Source organism: Otolemur garnettii, unplaced genomic scaffold, assembly GCF_000181295.1.
Source record: "Otolemur garnettii isolate 467f Iridium unplaced genomic scaffold, OtoGar3 scaffold00041, whole genome shotgun sequence".
NCBI classification, from domain to species: Eukaryota; Metazoa; Chordata; class Mammalia; order Primates; family Galagidae; genus Otolemur; species Otolemur garnettii.
Window position 1 is genome coordinate 581,078 of NW_003852436.1, and position 19,830 is coordinate 600,907.

At 43.5% G+C, this 19,830-nt stretch overlaps 2 protein-coding genes across 2 annotated transcripts in view; one reads left to right on the plus strand and one right to left on the minus strand.

Moving 5' to 3' along the window:
* The window catches only part of MGST2 (microsomal glutathione S-transferase 2), a 35,523-nt gene extending 35,325 nt beyond the window's left edge, over positions 1-198 (plus strand). The window contains exon 5 of the mRNA XM_023513447.1: positions 1-198. Coding sequence (XP_023369215.1) covers positions 1-90 — 90 coding nt within the window. The 3' untranslated portion in view covers positions 91-198.
* A 6,939-nt stretch (positions 199-7,137) lies between these two features.
* The window catches only part of MAML3 (mastermind like transcriptional coactivator 3), a 431,411-nt gene continuing 418,718 nt past the window's right edge, over positions 7,138-19,830 (minus strand). Inside the window, exons 3-5 of the mRNA XM_003790177.3 lie at positions 17,554-17,811; positions 13,166-13,250; positions 7,138-8,162 (exon numbers count right to left, since the gene is read on the minus strand). Coding sequence (XP_003790225.1) covers positions 7,162-8,162; positions 13,166-13,250; positions 17,554-17,811 — 1,344 coding nt within the window. The 3' untranslated portion in view covers positions 7,138-7,161. The remainder of the gene's footprint in view (positions 8,163-13,165; positions 13,251-17,553; positions 17,812-19,830) is intronic.

The following is a 19,830-nucleotide window of genomic DNA, read 5'->3' on the forward strand; positions in this document are numbered from 1 at the left end:
ACTGTTGTCAGCGCCCTGGGAATTGCAAACAACTTTCTGGATGAATATCTAGACCTCAAAGTTGCCAAGAAACTGAAGTCGAGCTTCTAACTTTTTCTCTTCCCTTTCCATTAATGCTTGCAGAAGCTATTTCTACCCTGATGGTAATATGGCGTCATAAGTTAAATAAATAAAGAATTTATTCTGTTTTTCTTGAAATGGCTTTGTAAAAGCACACTTTTGAGAATACATTTCCTGTTTAAGAACTGGAATTTGCTTGTGATGGGTATATCCAGATCATCCGTAGAAGGGTATCAACCCCTGGCTTTAGAAGTGTATACTGAAGTCACAACCAGTTCAGTGTGTACAGGAGGGACAAAGCAGCCTAATGTACGTGCTGGGCTTTCTCTGGGTGCTGACATAGCCTCTGAGATGGCTTCTCTCCTGATGGAAAGGCTCCACATGGCTGCATGTGGAGACAGGTGAACACTTAGAGTAGCCAGAGAAGTCATCAACTAGTAGCACAAAATGAATCTGGCTATGAAAATGAACTTTATTAAGAAAAAAGGAAAAAAAAAAGTATCATTTCAAGGAACCACCCAGGGACCTGAGCTAATTGAATAGTCTTGCCCCTGGGCACAGGAAGGAGGGTCCTGATCTCAGCTGTGGAGTCTGGGCTGGGTTCCACTGCACACCCAGCATCACCTGGAGTATGGGGTATGATGCAGGATGCAGAATGTGCACAGAGCACAGGCTGGCTGTTCTGACTTTCACGTGCAATCACTGGCACCATGCAGAGGATGTTTCTTCATTTTCTTTATCTGTAAAATGGGAATGATTCTACCTCACAGCCTACAAAGACCTTAGGAAAATGGAATTAGTTATGAGCATAAACAGTACATTTTAACATTAGGAAAAGCACCCATTGTCAATTTTTCCAAAGAAAGTTGGACAGCCTTGAATCTGGTGTGGGCATTGTCAAAAATTGTTTAATGGGACTTTCTTTTGGGTAGTTACAAAGGAAGTTACAAAGGTTTTGAGTAACAGAAAAAGAAATAAAGGCATTAAAATAATAGTATTTCCAGAATACTAGCAGAGAAGACATGACTTCCTGTATCCCAAATGGCAGAACCTCACTAAATACCCCAGAGTATGGTGACCTGGGAGTGGGGACATCTGGATATTACCAGTGCAGGTACCCCCACTTGTTGGCTCTTCTACTTGGGACAAGGTACCTCATCGGTGAGGGGTCTGGGAGCAAAGAAGAGTCGAGTCCAGAGGGAGATCACCTGTCCTGTCCTACCACTTGCTGGCTGGGCTGCCCTAGCACTTTCTAGCTCTCTGCTTCAGTTTTCTCTTCGGTAAAATGGGGCTGCTACTCGTTCTGAAATGCTATGATCTTATGGTCTTTTTACTTAGTACTCTGACCAGTTGTGATGTGACTTGTATGGTGGCATTTTAATTATACACTTAAGATAATGGAGACTACAAATTTTTTATCCCAAGGCATAACTGTTGCCTAATCATTTCATTTAGAAGTACAGAAAAACTTTACACATCTTCTATTTGAGGATTTTTAAATGTTTCTATTTGTGCTAAAGTAGTTTCTAGGTGGTATAAACCACACACACACACACACACACACACACACACGGTTTGGTTAAACAACATGTGGAAACAGGCAGTGGGTATATCAGGTTGTGAAAGTCCTGTAACTTTAAACGTTAGAACCATAAATTTTATTTCCTTTGTTCTAATTCCATTGTCACCAGGCAACCTTTTGATTATTTGAATTCCTATTAGATTTGGCTACAGGGAGCAAACCATGTTGGAGAGAGAGAGAGATGTGAGTTTCTGATCCATCTGACAGTTATATATAAATTTTTTGTATATTAGCAAATTGACTGATTTCATTTTTGGAGGTTAGATTCATTGCCTCAGAAAGTCAATGTCATGAAAAAAGGAATTTTTCTATATTGAGAATCTTAAGAGGCATAGAAACCAAATGGCAATGTGAAATCCTTGATCCAATCCTGGTTAGAAAACATCTTTGGAAGACATTTGTGAGACAATTTGGACACTTTGAATATAGAACAAGAAGGAGATGACAATAGGGAATTAATGTCAGTTGTATTAGGTGCAATAATGAATGATCTTATGGCCAAGGAGAGAATGCCCCAATTGTTCAGAGCTGTGCGCTGAAGCATTGAGGGACAAAGTGGTTGGATACATAACTTTGAAATGGTTCTACAAAATATATACGCAAAACATTTATGGCAAAATGTTAATAGTGATTACATCTGGTTAAAAGGTTCACTGCACTCTTCTTACTACTTTTCTGGCCATTTGAAAACGTTTCTAGTAAAAATTTGAAAAACTGAGGTTCATGTCTGTAATCCTAGCTGTCTGGGAGGCCAAGGCAGGTGGATAGCTTGAGCTCATGGGTTCGAGACCAGCCCAAGCAAAAAGTGAGACCCTGTCTCTACCAAAAGTAGAAAAACTGAGGCAAGAGAATTGCTTGAGCCCAAAAGTTGGAGGTTGCTGTGAGCTATGATGCCACGGCACTGTACCCAGGGCAACAGCTTGAGCCTCTGTCTCGAAAAATAAAAACAAACAAAAAAATTTTGAAAAATTGGAATAGAATTAAAAACCTGAAGTCAGATTCTTGGTAGCTCTGCAGGTTGTTTTCTGTGTTGAGCACTGTAGGTTTAATTTGGGATTTGGGGGTACTGATGGATCCACAGCCATTGGTGATGGGCTAGTAGCCATCCTGGACACGGGCAGGGACACGGGGGCCCTGTGTGTGTGGGAATTACAATGGTGACTTCTACCATTTGTGTGAAATGAAGCAGGTCTCTCAGGTAGCTTGTTTCAGAGGACATTAGTGTGGGTATCTACTGTCTTTAGATCTTAGAACAAAAAAGGAGAAGGAGAATCAAGGAGAAAATTAAGAGGGGGAAAAAAATCAAAAAGAAAATAAAATGTCAGAGGACTGGTTACCAAAGAGGTAGCCCTGTTCCTTTCTCAGGTATTTTTTCTCCCTCACTTTTCTCTTAGGGATAGGTGCTAGGTGGAGTGTGGCCCAACAAGTCATTAATAAAGAAAAATATCAGTTCATTTGGTTTTCACTCTTTTTTCCCTGATCTTGAAAATGATGGTCAGAGGCAGAGACAGCTCAGTGAATGCTTCTCCATCAGCGATCAGATACTTCTTTCTCACAGGGGTAGATACCTTCTGTCCTCCAAGGTGGATGTGTATTCTCTTCTCCCTTCTCAGTCACACACTGCAGTAGGATTTTATAAAGGTCAGTAAGATTATAAGAACTTGTTTTAAAGGATAAAAATATTTCATTCATTGGGTACCGAACAAATTTCAGGATAAAAAATGTGGCTTGAATTAATCGGGACTTGGAGGAGTAATCAACTCCTCTCCGGGCTTCATGTTGTCATTTCTGTTGTCAGCCTCCCACTGCACCCTCCTTCCTCCCCAGAATCCGTTGATTTTCTGGGATAGTGCTAAACCCACATCAAAGGGACAAAGCCCAGTGCCACAATGTCTCCATTCTTGTGTTATGTGCCATCCAGCCTGGAACTCGTAACCTATCCTGGGTTGGGCTGGCCTCTTCTTCCATAGTCAAATTCATTCCTTCTTTTGGTTCGTGGATATTAAAACTCACCTTTGTTCTGGGCCAATTTTGATGATGACTTTATTGTGTGGCCTAATTTTCTGCTTTGAAATTCGTTGTGTTACTAAGATTTAAAGTTTGATGGGGAGGTCAGCTCTCCTAGAAGTGGTGAGGTCGATTCACAAGGGACTCCAGAGAGGCGGAAAGGGAAAGGGAGTGGAGGAAACAGGTCAGAGAAGGAGAAGAAGGCAAGCCAGGGGGCAACTTCCAGCCTAGCTCCAGCCTCTGCCTGGCCTTGCAGGGGAGCCCTGGAGCTAAAGTACATCTCAGAGTTTGTCCAGAGGAGTTAACTGGACTGTTCCTTTCTTGCACCAGGAAGCCATTGGCTAATGTCAGTCTGGAGGGGTATAAACTCAGTACTTTCAACTCTGGGGTGGGTGCAGGTACCACCAAACTTTGAGAGCTGGAGTGGGGCCTGGTAGAAGGGAGCTGCTCCTGGGGGAGGGGTGTTTATTGACAGCGTCCGCCACAGTGGGGTAAGGCCCCTTGGCTTCCTCCCATTATATTCCTTGATTTTTTCTTTATCTTGAATAAACATTTTACTACTATTTTCCCAAGTCCTCGTAATTTTGAGCTAGTAGAAATTGCTATGGTACAGAATCGATTATGCAAAAAGACCGTGGCTTGTTCCCTGCTACGTTGACTTTCCTCCCCTCCCTTTGCTGTATCCTTCAGAGTGCTGTGGCACATTTAGAAAGTTTCATTTCTGTGAATTCAAAAGACTAGGAATGATTGATCTCTACTATTAAATACATGTTTAAATAATGATACTGCGTTTTCTCAATTAAGACTCAAGAATAAGGAATCTGCTTAATTAAGGTTGGTGATCCAGAGAGGATCCTAAAATAAACTATTCCTGTGGATTGATTCAGATAATGATCTTTTATTTTTGTTACTTTTTTCTTTAAAAGTGGTATGTCAACATCACTTCATTTCTACATTTCAGAGTTCTGTACATTTCTTAAAAGGAAATAAGCAATGCTCAATGTACAAAGTAAAAACAGAAAACTAGAAAAATCTGAGTAAGATGGAGCAAGTTGCCATAGGGCATACGGTACAAATTAGTAAGTAGATGTCATCTGAAGTGCAATACCACTGCTGTGACGATGAGTTAGGGAATGAAATAAAAATACTCTATTTTAAACAAACAGTATATATATATTTATATGTATATATATTTTTACAGATAGTAGACCCAGTGATATCTGCAGTATTGTAAAAACTTATGTACAAATAACTTTTTTTTAGACATTACATATACATCAGCACCGTCGTAAAAACAAAACAAAAACAAAACAACTTTATTAAAATCTACCTCTCTATTAGTTGGTCCCAGTCTGAGTGTTTGAAGGAGGCTTTAAAAAGATAATGGAGCCCACTCCCTCTCCATCAGCCACCTCCATTTCTCACCATTGCTAATATAGGATTTATTTCCTGTACCTTTCAGGAAAAGGTAATTGTGTATTCTGTGTCTTCTTGCCTGTTTCCTTTTTTGTTTGTTTGTTTTCATTTGTTTCCCCTCAGAGTTACCCAGGTGGTATCTCTCCCTGTTCAGGGAGTTCAGGGTCACCCTGCCACCACCTGTTTGGAGAGGTCTCACAGCTCCTGCCTAGGTCTCACTGACCTAGCACCCATGGCCTCACATCCCGCCCCTTGACAACCCTGGGTATGTGGAAAGCAAGTCAAGGGCATTGTTTGCCCATCTCCCTTCTCCCCCAGGCCCTTGGCCCCAGCTTTCCACTGGAACTTGCATTCTCAGACTTCCCGAGTCCACCTGTCCAGCCCTCACGGGCTCCAGCACTTCTGCGGTGAGCACTTGGCAGTGCACAGAAGGAAGCAATTGTTTAGGATCCAGAGGGAGGAGGGGACAGGAGAAAAGTACAAGCCACTGTTACTCATATAGGACAACACTTAGGCCCATGGCCTCCAAGAGGTGGCAGTGTGAGGGGAGGCAAAGTCCACAGAGACTAGCCTGGCCACAGAGGACACTGTCAGTTTCCTTCTGACAGATTTCTCCCAGGGCAGATGTGAGTGAATTACAAAGAGAATAACTGTACAGAACTTTCGAAGTGGATTACTTTGCCCACATGAAAGGAACCAGGAACCACATCTTTCCCCCTTTGATCACCCAAATTTGTAAGGTGGAACAATTGATTTTTGAGTTCTTCCATCTCTTGGGGTTTTATAAAAAGCTTGTTTTTCCAATGAGTGGGAATGATGGGCAAGGCTGATTTTATAGCATCGCCCCGGGGATTTTCCTGGAGGGAGCCAGAACCAGTGAGCTCTAGGTCATTCCTTCCTGGGGATACCGAGAGCCTCAGATGCAGCTCCCATGAACTGACACCCACACATCAGAGCCTCCCTCTCAGTTCTAGGCAGAGATATTCCTTTAGCTTCACACAAGTCGAGGAAAAAAAATGCCAGTGTTGCCTTTGCATTTCAGGACTTCCGTAAGTTCTTCTGGCATTTGTTTAGAGTCCGCCTGGGCTCCCTAAAGACCTAAGTGTCTCTTCTTGGATAGTCTGTGAGGAGAAGCAAGGGTGGGCTGGGGTATAGGCCAGGGGGAATCACACCGGGCAGGGGAGGGGACGAGGGAGGCCAGGTTGGCAGATGCTTGGAAGCCAGCTGGGGTCTCTGCACCCTGTGGCCCCCGACGCAGATGTGAACTACCTGCAAGTGTCAGTATTGCACCAGGCTCCCAGGAGGCTCCAGCCCAACCTGAGGTGATCGCCACCACGGTCCTCAGCAGGAGGCGGCGCCACCACGGTCCTCAGCAGGAGGCGGCGACCCCTTGGACTGCCCCTTCTCCAGACTCAGTTGGCCATCCTTGTGAGGCAACAGCAGCAACACCTCTGCAATTCCAGGGGTCACCACACGGCAGGGACGGATGGGCCAGCAGGACCCTTTGTCATCTCCCTGTGACCATCTTGCCATCTTTGTGTCTAACCTCCAAATACAGTAGTATGTCTTGAAGCCTTCTACTTCTTTCTACCCCGGGTTCAGGGCATTCTGACCTGTGCGCTTGGCCTGTGCCACCACCCAGCAGCCTCTACAGGGCTCTCCCTGGCCAAGGCTCTGCCTCTGTTGTGTCTCCTAAGCTGCAGTCTCCAGATCTGGGGCAGGAGGGGCTTCCGGACACCTCACTCAGGCAACAGGCCCTCTTGGCTGGAGCAGCGCTGGCCGGTCCAGGCCATCACAGGGAGCACTGAGCAGGGCCTCTGGCTGGCTTCGTCTTCCCCCACGGGCTCCTCCTGTGTCTCCCTTGGTAGCAGGCATCTGCATGGCATCTCATCTTGGTTGCTGTGTGAAAATCAGGTGACATGAGGCCCAGTGGGACTGTGGATTGACACCTGGATCTTCCAATGTCAGCCATCTGCAGTTTTGCTCAGTTTACGTGGGTCAAAAAAACAAAAAAACAAGGATGAGCCAACATCCTGTTTCTTTTTCACTTTTTAAGCTTCAACCAGTAGAGTTGTGGCTCCTGGGGGCCCTCTTGACTAGGGGTTACCAAACAATTCATCAAGCTCCTGCATCCACTCATCCCCCGGCCCGCCTTTGATGATGGAGTCCACAAGGTCTGCACTGTCTGGGAGGCCAGGGAAGGAAGCCCCAGCTCCCTCACCACTGTAATTGTATGACATGTCCTGAGGCGTGTTCCGCTCATAGCCCTGGCTCTGGTTGCTGGGAGCAAAGCTGCCACTGGGCATCTGTGGCTGTGCTGGGGGCTGGCTGAATGCTGGCATGCCAGGGACACCCTGGCTCAGGCCAGACAGGACCATTGGCCTCACCTGGCTGGTGCCTTGCTGCCCCGGGAGGGCTGGCATCATCTGCCGACCCATGGCAGCTGGGTTGAGCGTTCTCACTGTGCCTGTGTTAGCGTCCACGACCGACTGGCTCAGTCCCTGTGGGAAGTGCTGCTTGGTCAGTCTCGGCTGGCCAGCTTGCAGTGGGTAGCTGGCGCCGTTGTTGAATGGTCCTAATTCTCCACTAGTCCTCCCAGGCATCCCCTGTAAGCTCCTCTGTTGCCAGCTTTGTGCCCCTTGCTGGACTGTTCCCATAATGTTCTGAAGCCTGGGAGGGGCTTGGGGCCTAGGCAAGGCCTGGCCAACTGGCCCTTTCATCTGCTGGTGCTGCTGGGTGATGGCTGAGTTCACCAGCATGCTCTGACCAAAACCACTCACCATCCCAACCCCTTGCCCAGAGGCAGGCTGCCTTGGTCCCTGGGCTTGGTTGTGTGTGATGCTCATGCCACTTTGGTTTGGGTGCTGCAACATTTGGGTCATTCCTGTGCTCATACTGTACATTCCTGGCTGGCTGGTAGGTGTGTTGCTATAAGGAGCCAGTCCCATCTCTGACTGGGCTGCTGCTGTGGCCATTGTCCCTGGGTTCTGAGAGGGTCCCATTCCCATCATGCTTGTGTTCTGTGCCATCAACCGTGATGTTCGCATGCTCTGGAGGGCTGCTTGGCTTCTCACAGCTGCTATATCCTGGGGAGAGCCTACAGTAAAAAAAAAAACAAAAAACACACACACCACTCACTCTTCTCCATAAGCCATATATTGTAATAAGTTGTTGGAATTTTCTCTGGGAATGACAAAATTCCTTTATGTGAAAAGATTTACTCTGTTAATAAATCTTTAATGAAAATGACTATTATTTTTCTAATTGTAACATATACATTTCTTCTGATTTGTAAAATTTGGAAAGTATTAAAAAAAGGCACAAAGACAAAAATTAAAGTTATCTAAATTTCCACCAATCCACAAATGGCTATTCTTTTATTAACGTACAAAAATCGGGATCCTATCATACATGTGTTTTTGTAACTGACCTTTCTGCTTAACATACCCTGATGTTATTTTTATACTTCCGAATCAAATTATTTCTCACTCTTATGGATGTGATGCTGTCCTCAACCAGGAAGATACCATTTTCTCTGGAGGTGAGAGGAAATTCACCTCTTGGGCTAAATTAAGAAGAAAGGGCTCATCACTTTGCATATTCTGTTTGTGAAGTGGAACGTGGCTCAGTAGAGAATACTATCCACAAAGCCCATTAGACTAATTTCCCTTAAGACTTGAGTAGGATTTGAGAGGTTAAAGGCCATCACTTCTGCTAGGCAGCTATTTTGACAGATGGAACATTTTTTGGATCCACTCTGTAGATTTCCACATGCTCCAGATTCTCTGAATCATAACATGTCACTGCAAACTGGACAGCTTCCTGAGCTGCTAGAAAAAGAAATCCTCCTGCTACTTGGCAATGAACTTTATGCATTTCTGCAGTGAAGTCCATTTCTTCACATTGGCAATGATTACTTCTCTCGGCAGATTGCTAACACACTTTTAATAATGCTGTTTAAAATTTGGCCAGAGTAGCAACACCACGTCACTCAACCTTAATTAGGCATTTGAGTGAGCCCTTCTTTATGTGTTCCCAGGAAATTTCCAACACCAGGCAATGTCATAAAGGACTAGGACGTGCACAAAGATGGATTTTTCTAAGTCCCTGCTCATGATTAAGTCTACAAGCAAAAGAAAAATAGCTTTTCCTGGACATTTAAAGAAGATGCAGCATGGGGGCCAATCGATGTTCTAAGCAAATTTGATCCCACCTGGACCTGTGATGAGAATAGTCTAACCTTGTTAAACTTGGCACCTCGGCAGATAACTGAAGCATGTTTTTGTCTTTTTGATAGGATTATTGATTTCTGGGTAGCAAATATGTCTCCATATTTTCTTCCTTTCTTTAAGAAAGAAAATTACGGAAAATTTGATTATGACTTAAGTTTTTGTGGTCTGAGATCAATAGCATAAGTGCATTGAAAAATGAAAGGAATGGTTTAGGTGGGGAACCTTGAAAGATCTTGGGGAAATTCCTAGAACTGTTTCAATTATTTGTTTTAAGCTTATATCTAAGTAGTTTTAAAAAAAAAAATCAGAAGTTTCCAATGAAACATAGAATGACAGTATATACTGCAATTTGTACTCGGGTTATGAAGTTTTGTGACCTTAACAACTAAATTTGTATTGATTGCATGACCAATCAGATCAACTATGGTGTTGGTGATAATGGGTTATCAAGTTGTTGATAACGAAATTGAACGGAAAAATACTGCTGACTCAGAGATGGATTTCATAGACCCAAATTACATAAACAGGCTGATGGACTGCTGGAAACAGATGACAGGATTTTCACAATTTGAACATTTTCAGGGGTATATTTATAATGGATATGTTGAAGGACTAGATATTGTCTGGACTAATTTTGTGAATAAGAAATAGGTTCCTTTCCTTAGTGGGTAGAAACGCTGCAATGCCTTTTCATAGGTAATGAAATATTAATCTAAGCCAACCTTTAATTTTATTTAGTGTGTATAACTGTACTATCTATATATAATTCTTATTTTAAATAAGGAACTGTATTTTTTTTTTTTTTTTGAGTCTTACTCTGTGGCCCTGGGTAGAGTGCTATGGTATCCTAGCTCACAGCAACCTCAAACTCTTGGGCTTACCACAATGCCCAGTTAGTTTTTCTATTTTTAGTAGAGATGGGGTCTGTTCTTGCTCAGGCTGGTCTCAAACTCCTGAGCTCAGGCAATCTACCTGCCCTGGCCTCCCAGAATGCTAGGATTGTAGGCGTGAGCCATCACACTCGGCCTAAAAAAGGCATTTTAAAACCAGCCTTCAGCACAATATTTTCAACCAACGAGAAATAAAGTCTTTTATTAATCTAGTTTTATTCCTTCAGTAATTTTATTAATAAATATATGAAGGAAAAAAATTCAAACACATCCAAAAAATTAATTTGTCTTTACCTGGTTGCTATATATATTAAACAATAAACTACTGCTTCTTTTTTTCTTTTGTCTAAAACAGATGTTATTGTGAGATACTTTAGTCAAATTAATGTTTTTTGTCAGCTGGAAGGTAATATTTTAATGATATAAAAATTTGAATATACAGTAGAACCTCCAAATTGATTTTTTTGACATCATGTTGTTAAAGAAAATCTTCTAAATTCAAACAGAGATGCATTTCTTCCTAAAAGGATCTATGTCCTATTTTCACTCCCAAGAAGCCTATATTTGTGAAAAATAAGCATTTCCCCATAGGCCTATAATACTACCTACAGGCATAGAACTTGATGAGAGATAGTCATTACGACCTTTGAAATATGTAGCAGTGAGAGTTTGGTGTAGGTTCTTATCCAAGTTATTTCTAATACCAAAAAAAGTTAATTCCCCCCCACAAAAAATTATGTATCAATTTGCTATTTTTCCAGGTGCAAAATATCATGCCATTTCTAGGTCTAAAAATACATGAAAATACTGAAGACAGTAAAAAAATTATACATGAAACCAATCAGTTTAGGGAGCCTAAACTGTTACACTGGCTGTTTAACTTATATCCAGATACATTTTTAGGCTGATTATCTGTGCTTTGGGGTATCAGAAAAGTTCAAGAAATAGAACTTTTAAAACTGGACTCAAAACATTCAGGGTAGCTCATGTAAATATTTGTCTGTGTTCTGTAATACAGAAGAATTATTAAATTTTGGTGGGTCCTTCATCCTCCCTAAATAATAAATGAGTTATCAACCTAGAGAACTTAAGGGATACTAAGCTGGGTTTTAGCAGATTTTCTATTTTTAATTAGCTCATATTATAAAGCAGTGATTCTCAAAGTGTGGTCCCCTAACCAGCCAGAGTCAGCAACTTCTGCGAACTTGTTAGAAATGCAAATTCTCAGGCTCTGACCCAGACTTACTAAATCAGAAACACTAGGGATGGGGTTGGGCTATCTGTGTTTTAATAAGCTTTGTTGGTGGTTCTGATGCAGTCTAAAGTTTGAGGACTACAAGTATAAAGAAGGGGTTGTATCTGCAACAATAACTATTCCCCACTCTTCCCCACCCACAACAAAATGGGAAATGTAATTCTTCAGGGAAAATTGGTACTGATTTAATGTGTTCTACCCCTGTAGAGTGTTCAGTTCCTTTTGTCCTCTGTGTCAAGTCCAAAGGGATCTAGTAGGATGTAAGTGTCCCAGGGATGGAAGGGAGTGGTAGCTACTCAAGCCAGTATTTTCATAGGCAACTGTCAGTGAGATCTGTCAGTAAACATCAATGGCTTTGAGACCCTTTAAACCACAACTCACAGTCCATGACCATATACATGCAGGTTTATAACATTAACCAAAGTTTCTGATGTGCTCTGATAATTTCTATTATATCCCATTTAAGAAATATTGATTGTGACCCATTAAATTGTTTTCATAATCTTGGGCATTGCAACCTGATGACTAAAACATGCTACCCTAGATCAGGAATTTTTCACCCAGTCTATTGATAAACCTCAGGAAGGTGATATCTGTAATGATGTCAAGTTTGTATATATGGTAGAACCTCCATCGTTGACCACCTCCCTACATTAACACCTCCTTAAATTGACCTAATTTTAAACTGCACATGAATGCACCACATGTATGTATCAGGACAGTAGGCCTAGGTCAACATACAGTTGACTACCTCTGTATGTTGCTCAGTTTGTTACGGTCCCTTGGGTGGTCAACTTGCAGAGGTTCTACTGTATTTACATATATGCATAATTCTGTGCAAGGGGCGTCATAGCTTTCTGCAGATTCTTAAAGGGCCAGTTAACTCCTGAGGACCTATTGCTCTAGATCCCACAAAACGGGCAGAGGATGCACATTAGGATTTCTGCTACTAAGTGACTTCTGTAGTCTTCTGAAAACTCTGGTAGATAAGACTGAAAAGGATATGTAGGGTCTTTCTTTATCATGCCCAAGACCCCCAGGGGCTCTCTCTATTAAAAATGGGAGGGCCTGATCTCGAGTGGGCCTTCCACATTTACAGAGGAGTGGCAATGTGTGTCACATACAGTGTGCACACTGCTGTGGGGTCACGATTTGGGATTTCCACAAATAGTGGCAGGATCAGGACAGTCCAGTTAGCCTCAAAGGGCTTATTTGTCTTCCACATTCAGCAGAGATTAGTAGTTGTAAGCCAGATTTGTCTACGCTGGCTGTTAGAAGTGAAGGCTTTGGTTATCTGACCTGCAGAGATTAACAAGACAGATGGGGCGCAGGACTTCTGTTCCTGAGGTTACTAAGATGACAATCTAATATCAACAAGGCTGACAATAGGCCAAGACACTGGTATGTCCTGACTGGTTGTTAAACTACTGATCTTGTAACTTTGGTAACGAGCAACTATCCCAGTCCCAGTTCCCACAGCTCCTCTGACCCCTTCCTGGCCCCACTACAACCTCACTGTGATTGAGTGACCAAATTGCTTTAAAGCCTGGCACAACAGAAGGCCTCCGAAAACCTGTTCTGATTATTTAGCGCCCTTTCCCCACCAATTGTCGAACATATTGAGTATTACCTGGACACAAATACAGCACGGATAGCAATGCCCCTGGCTACATATTCGCTTATGCTGGGAGTACACAGTAGGAGAGGTTTGCACAGGCCTCACCTTGAAACTGATTGACCTGCTGCACTGGGTAAGGATTCCGCTGCTGCTGGAGGTGCTGCCGGGGTAAATGTGATTGCTGCAGCTGCTGGAGAGAGGACAAGAGGGGCGGGGAGTGAGATGGGAGAGAGTAAGCAATTAAATATCCTGGTAATTCTTAGGAAGAAAAGGTTCCCCCCTCCCCAAAACTAAACTTTGTGGTGAAGAATAAAAATACATACAGCCAAAGTGAACAAAGTCTAAGTATACAGTTGGATTGATTTTCACAAAATGAACACACTCTAGTCAGCCTCTACATCAAGAAATAGAACACTGGCAGGGCATGGTGGCTCACGCCTGTAATCCTAGCACTCTGGGAGGCCAAGTTGGGTGGACTGCTTGAGTTCAGGAGTTCAAGACCAGCTTGAGCAAGAGTGAAACCTGTCTCTACTAAAAACCGAAAAAGCTAGCTGAGTATTGTGGCAGGCACCTATAGTCCCAGCTATCTGGGAGGCTGAAGCAAGAGGATCATGCAAACCCAAGAGTTTAAGGTTGCTGTGAGCTGTGACATCATGGCATTCTACCCACAGCAACACAGTGAGACTCTGTCTCAAAAAAAAAGAAAAGAAAAAAGAAACAGAACACTGCCAGGATCCCCTCACACCTTCCAGCCATTGCTCTCCTGTGACCCAGAGGCACTGACATCCTGACTTTCAGCAACATAGATGGGTTATGTCTGCGTTTGTGCTTTGGTGCTTTTGCGTCTGGCTGCTTGCATTCAGCACTGTATCTGTGAGACTCAGCCACACTGATGTGTACCCTTGTTTCTTCCTTCTCACTGTTGAATGTCATATGTCAAATTGTAAATACCACAATTTATTTACCTATTCTACCAGTGATTCATTCAGGGTGTTTCCAGTTTTGGGCTGCTATGAACCTTTTGGTGAACATCTGCACGTGGGTTTCTGACGTGTGACTTGCTGGCTCTTGAAGAATGTGCACCAAGGGAAGAAGTTTTGACCTGGACTTCCAAGATCAGCGTACTTTCCTTAGCACGGTGGGGACCAAGCTCAAAGCCATAGGCAACTACTTTTTAAATGACCTAAATAGATGCTTTGGGTACAGGAAGATGGGATCCTCAGGGACCATTAAAAAAAAAAAAAAAAGAAAGCCAACCTTATTCCCAGGAAGCCGTATTGCCTGTAATAAAATACATCTCTTCAAGTAAACTATTCAGCATTTGCTGCTTTGAGGAAACCACATGGGATGCCACATGTACCAGGAGGCCTGCTTTTTAGTCTTTCTTCCTCCACTCAAGGGGATTCTGCTGTTGCCAATATCCTGGGAAGGCTATTATCATTGTCATGTTGCATGTGCGAAGGGAGAGAAAATAAGAGTGAGGTGGAAAGAGCAGAGAGAGAGGTTTTAGTTCCAGGTCCGCTGTCAAGTAGCTGCATGACCTTGGGGATGTCGCATACACTGCTTCCTGCAGCTGCTGCGTATTCATTAAGCACCTTTCATCTGCAAGGGCTATAAAGAACACACAGAAGGTCCCGGCTCCTTAGAGTGTTCATTATAAAATTAACACATATTGACCACTTCTTAACATGCGTGTTTATTTCTAATTTTTTCTCTTTTCTGTTTGTTCCCGGGCAGCTCTGTAATTCTTTCTCTTTCTTTTTCTTTTTTTCCTTCTCTACAAGGCCAGCCAGGATTCTGGCAACCAAAGAAAAAACCCAGCTTCTGCTCTGTGGAGCCCATCCTGTGGTGCCTACCATAGTTTCTGCAGAAAACTGTTGAAATGAATTGATTGTGTAGATTATTATAGTGTAGACAAACCATGCAAATCTTTCAGGCAGCAGTATAAGGACATTACTGAGAGTAAGCTGAGCATTTAAAAGCTTCTCCTCAAAGTTCCCATATCATATAAGAATTTATCTGCCCCCCTTACAACTAGGAAAGAGCCGTGGGGGCAGCCTATAGTGGACTGAGGGTGTGGCCCGGAGTCAGGCGCCCCCAGTTCCATCCTGCCTCTCCTGCTTTTTAGCTCTGTGGTCTCACATAAATCACGTAAGCTCCCTGGCCTCAGTTTCCTCATTTGTAAAATGAAGGGGCTTTATGACCTGGAGTGCTTCTTTCAGATCTAAAATTCACAGTTCTGTCGATTCTTTGTGAATGGGTGAGAAGTGACACTCTTGGAGGACAAGGCATTAAATGTTAATTCAAGCCTGCTTTCAACCTGCTCTGCTCTGATTTCCAGTTCTACTGAGAATCATTGGAAAGTTCCCAAAGATATGCAAAATCTTAAATCCTTCTGTTTTCACTCACGGGTCCTTTCAGGAAACCCAATATGCTGTTGCCAAAATTGAAAGTGTTACTGCAGGGCCATGTTACCTGCTCCACCAGATCAAGACCATCCGCTTGGTGTTGATGTGGTAATATTCACTCTTCAAACACAAAACTGAGTGCTTTCCACCTGTAGGCCCCTGATAACCTGCCTGGATAACCACGGTCTCCAGGTGCCGGGAAGATGGGACATTGACTTGGCTGCACTCCCTGACACCAGGGTCATGTGATAGGGCCTCACATATGTTTGTGTACACTGTACAGCTTCCAAAGAATTTTACACACATCACCTCAGGTGACCCTTAAAGCAGCTATATGAAGAAGGCTGGGAAATTACTAAAACCTAACCTAGCAGAAGAAGGAGGATGAGTGATTTTCCCCAAATCACATCACAAGCAAAAGAAAGGACAAATTCTGACCCTGAGACAAGCCATCTTTCCCTGGTCCCTCACCATCTCCTAGTACACACGATTGCTCAGGTCACAGCTTCCCCTTGCCCCACCTCTTCCAAAGAGTGCTGTAACTCTTGGTGTCCTGGATCCGAGGGGTCTCACCTAATCGCTCACTTGCCACTGGGGGTCATTTTGATGCATCTCTTCTCATCCTGTCCCTCCTTGCTCCTCAGCGTGGGGCAGGCCTTGCCCTGAGGGACCACTCCCCGCCCATGCCCCTGGCTGGTGCATGTCCCCTGACTCTACTTTGCCTTGGTCATAGCACACATATCAAAAGTCATCACGCAAACATATCAGGCACATCTGAAATTTCCTGGGGGTTGGCTGAGGAGATGATTTATAGAGCTCAGCTGCCCTCAGCAGCTCCATTTCTCACTGCCTGAGAGAGATGAGGATGATTCCTTGTCACACACCTTATGCAGGTGAGAGGGATAGAGGTTTGTTTGTACAATAGCTGCCAGGCAGCTGACTGACCTTGGTGAAAAGGGAGATAATTACACAGCTGTTCAGGAACAAAAGCAAAAAAGGGAACATAAGTGAACTGTGATCAACAGTATAATTTTTTTCTTTAGGGGATGGCTGGTGTTACTTGAACTGCTGTTCTTGGTTAGTTGCGACCTCAACCTGCCAGTGTCCTACACAGTATCCTGTATGCAGGTGGCGGTGGATGCTTGGGAAATTTCCAAGATTCTGATCCTACTGGAAGGATAATGACAACGCAGAGCTATTCTGGGCTTTGAGCCTTATGTGACAGCCTCATACCTCCCATAATAAAGAGGCTGCTGCCCGAGATCCCGTGCAGACCCCACAGGAGCTGTTGAGGGATCTCTTGTGGACAGCCTCAGGCCTTTCCCTGGGATAATACTAAATCAGGCAAGGGCATCTCTGAAAACAAAATAAATCGAAACCTACAGGAGCAGTCCACAGGGAAGGCTTTCTTTTAAAGCGGGAGGAATTATATGGCAGGGGTGGCCAAAGATGCCTAAAGTAAAGCTGTATTTGTGTTAGGTCTTTCTTTAACTCACAGATTTCCTAAGCTGTGTTAAAAGCTGTTGGGAATTTTCTGAAGGCTGCCCCCTCTCTGTGACCCTGGGTTCAGGTTTCCAGGTAGTTCTGTAGGCCCTATTGTTTTGCTATTGTTCCTGGTCCATTGTTCACAACCAATTCTATAGAATTCTCCTTAATCCCTCCTGTCACTTTCCTTCAAGAAACAAAATCCTCTGAATTATATTTTTTGCTTCACACCAGAAATATTAGGGCTCATGAAGAATCTGAGACAGCCCCCTCTCTCCTGTGAGCCAATTAGGAAGACCCCTGCACCAGAAATCAGAAATCAGGAGAAAAGGAATTAGGCTTGAATCAAAGAAATGTTTCTGGTGAATGAGCCTTCAAACCGAGGGCTGAAACCTGTCTTTTAAGAACAAACTAATTCATTAAAGGAAAAAAACGCCCTAACTAATTGAAAGATCTAAGTTTTGCAGGCTCTTCTGTGATCCTGGAAAATGTTAGACTGTAAACATCTTGATGGGAGACATGAACTATGCCTCCCTCCTGGATAGCAGGTGCTGAAAAAATGCTAGTTGAATTAATGAATCACGCCAAGGGCCACATTACCTGCTCAGCCAGAATCTGCTGCTGCTGCTGCTGCTGCTGTTGCTGCTGCCTTTGCTCCCGCAGGAACTGTTGCTTCTGCTGCTCCATCAGCTGGGCCCGCTGATCAATGAGCATCTGTTTCATGATGGCTGCCTGGGGCTGGCTGCCCAGGAAGCTGGGACCGGAGGGACTGGTTCCAGAGACGATGCCGCCTGAGCCTGGTGGCACAGAGGGCTGCATGGGGCCTGTGGTTCGGGGAAGCCCAACCGGGTGCTGCTCCTGGGAGGACAAGAAGAGAGTGATGCAGTGATGCCCCAGGGACACTCAACATCATTTAAAAGAAAGGTCCTGAAGAAGGGGAATGGGGCAGATGTCTCAGCTTGGGCACCCAAGGGGTCTGAGTGGCATGAATAACATTTCCATAAAAACAACCTCAAACCTGGCTGTAAACCTGAGTAAAGAGGTTCAAAGAGGACAGTAAGACAATACGGTTCTGGGAAATATGAAGCCAAGTCCAGTTCTTTTGGGATGGGACTGACTAACGGATGAATGTGGGCTGGGTATTCAACTAACGTGTATTCCTCCGAGGAAGGGAAATAAGCCCTCAGGTTGAGTTTCCCATAAGTCTGGAATGTGCAAGACTTTATCTGTTAGTCCTTATTCTTTGCAGTCAACTTGGCCACAATGGATTTTTTTTTTTTTTTTTGAGACAGTCTCACTATGTTTCCCTCAGTAGAGGGCTATGGTATAATAGCTCACAGCAACCTCAAACTCTTGGGCTCAAGTGATCCTCTTGCCTCAGCCTCCCAAGTAGCTGGGACTACAGGCATCTGCCACAACACCTGGTTATTTTTTGTTGTTGTCATTGTTGTTTAGCAGGTCTGGGTTGGTATCGAACCCACCAGCCCTGGTGTATGTGGCTGGCACCCGAACCAGTGAGCAACAGGCACCGAGCCCACAATGCACATTTTCTTAACAAGAGAAATATTTGCAGAAGACTGCTGGGATTTATTAATCAACATCAGATATTTAATGGAATTCTAATTAATGGCAACATTTGAGAATCCTGATATGTGTGTTTTAAAAAATCATGCTGGTCAGAGTTTTTGATAGTAAGCATTGGGAATGTTTAAAGCAAGGTAACCTCCCAGCATCTTTAAAAATAGAACTGGATCTCATCTGTCTGGAGCAATTTATATACGGGGGTTTGGATTTGGTCTCTTGATTCTATAATTATGTGTCAGTCAGTCAAATAATAGCAACTTTTAAGGACCGATCCTTAGGGAATGAGAGGTAAAGTGGCAAAGATTTAATCCCATGCAGCCCAAGTTACTTGTTGGTGAATGTGCTGATGTGCTCAGAGCCAGACTGTGCAGATTATTAGGGAAAAATGGCTGATGGGAAGAGTGTGTGCGACCTTAAGACTCATTTCTGGACACCTTCTTTCCTGTTCTATCAAGCACTCCTGGCAGTGGCAAGTACTGTCTGAAATTCGGCAGAAATATTCCTTCTAAATCTAACTCATTAAAATTTCAAGCAATTAAGCTGAACATGGAGGAGTTGACATAAATTAAATGGGCACACATATAGGGACACACAGAGTCATTTTGTGAAGTGCTACTATTAGCCCTAAATAAGAAATGAATATGAATTACTCTGTAGTTATTAAAAAAATTAATCCAAAATAAATTTTAATATTTCTCCTCTTATTTGCTTTGCTACCTTTTCAATAGAGATATTGTCAAACTTGCTGGCAACTTCCTCTCAGGGTATATACTTGCAGTTTCTCTGTTTCTCCTAGAGAGTCCTGGATTCGCTACCCCACAGCCGGGCTATGACCCTCCCTTCCCTCTATCGTCCAGGGATGAGCCCCTCATGCACCTGCGAGTTACTTAAACTGCATCTTCAATTGTTCTTCTCCTCTCCCTCCATCTACCCAAACAGAAAAATAAGCAAAACAGACAAACAAAACCCCAAACACAAAACATAATCCGCTCACCCCAGAAACAAAAAAAACTAAAGAAGTGCTGATCACTTGGTGCGATAGCAGGTCATACAGCTAGTAAATGGAAGACCCTAACCAGCAGTACTAGAAGGCTCAAATGCAGAATTCCTTTTACTAGCTCAGGCCTTAGACTGTGGGTTAATAGTGCCATGTGTGCACCTGATAATTGCCTGTAGACTAAATACATGGAGAGTTTCTCATAAAAGTATTACATTCAATTTTTTATTTGTAAGGGCTGTAGCTGAAGCTAATAAAACTTTTAGTCCTTGTATTTTCTCTGTAAATGGACAATG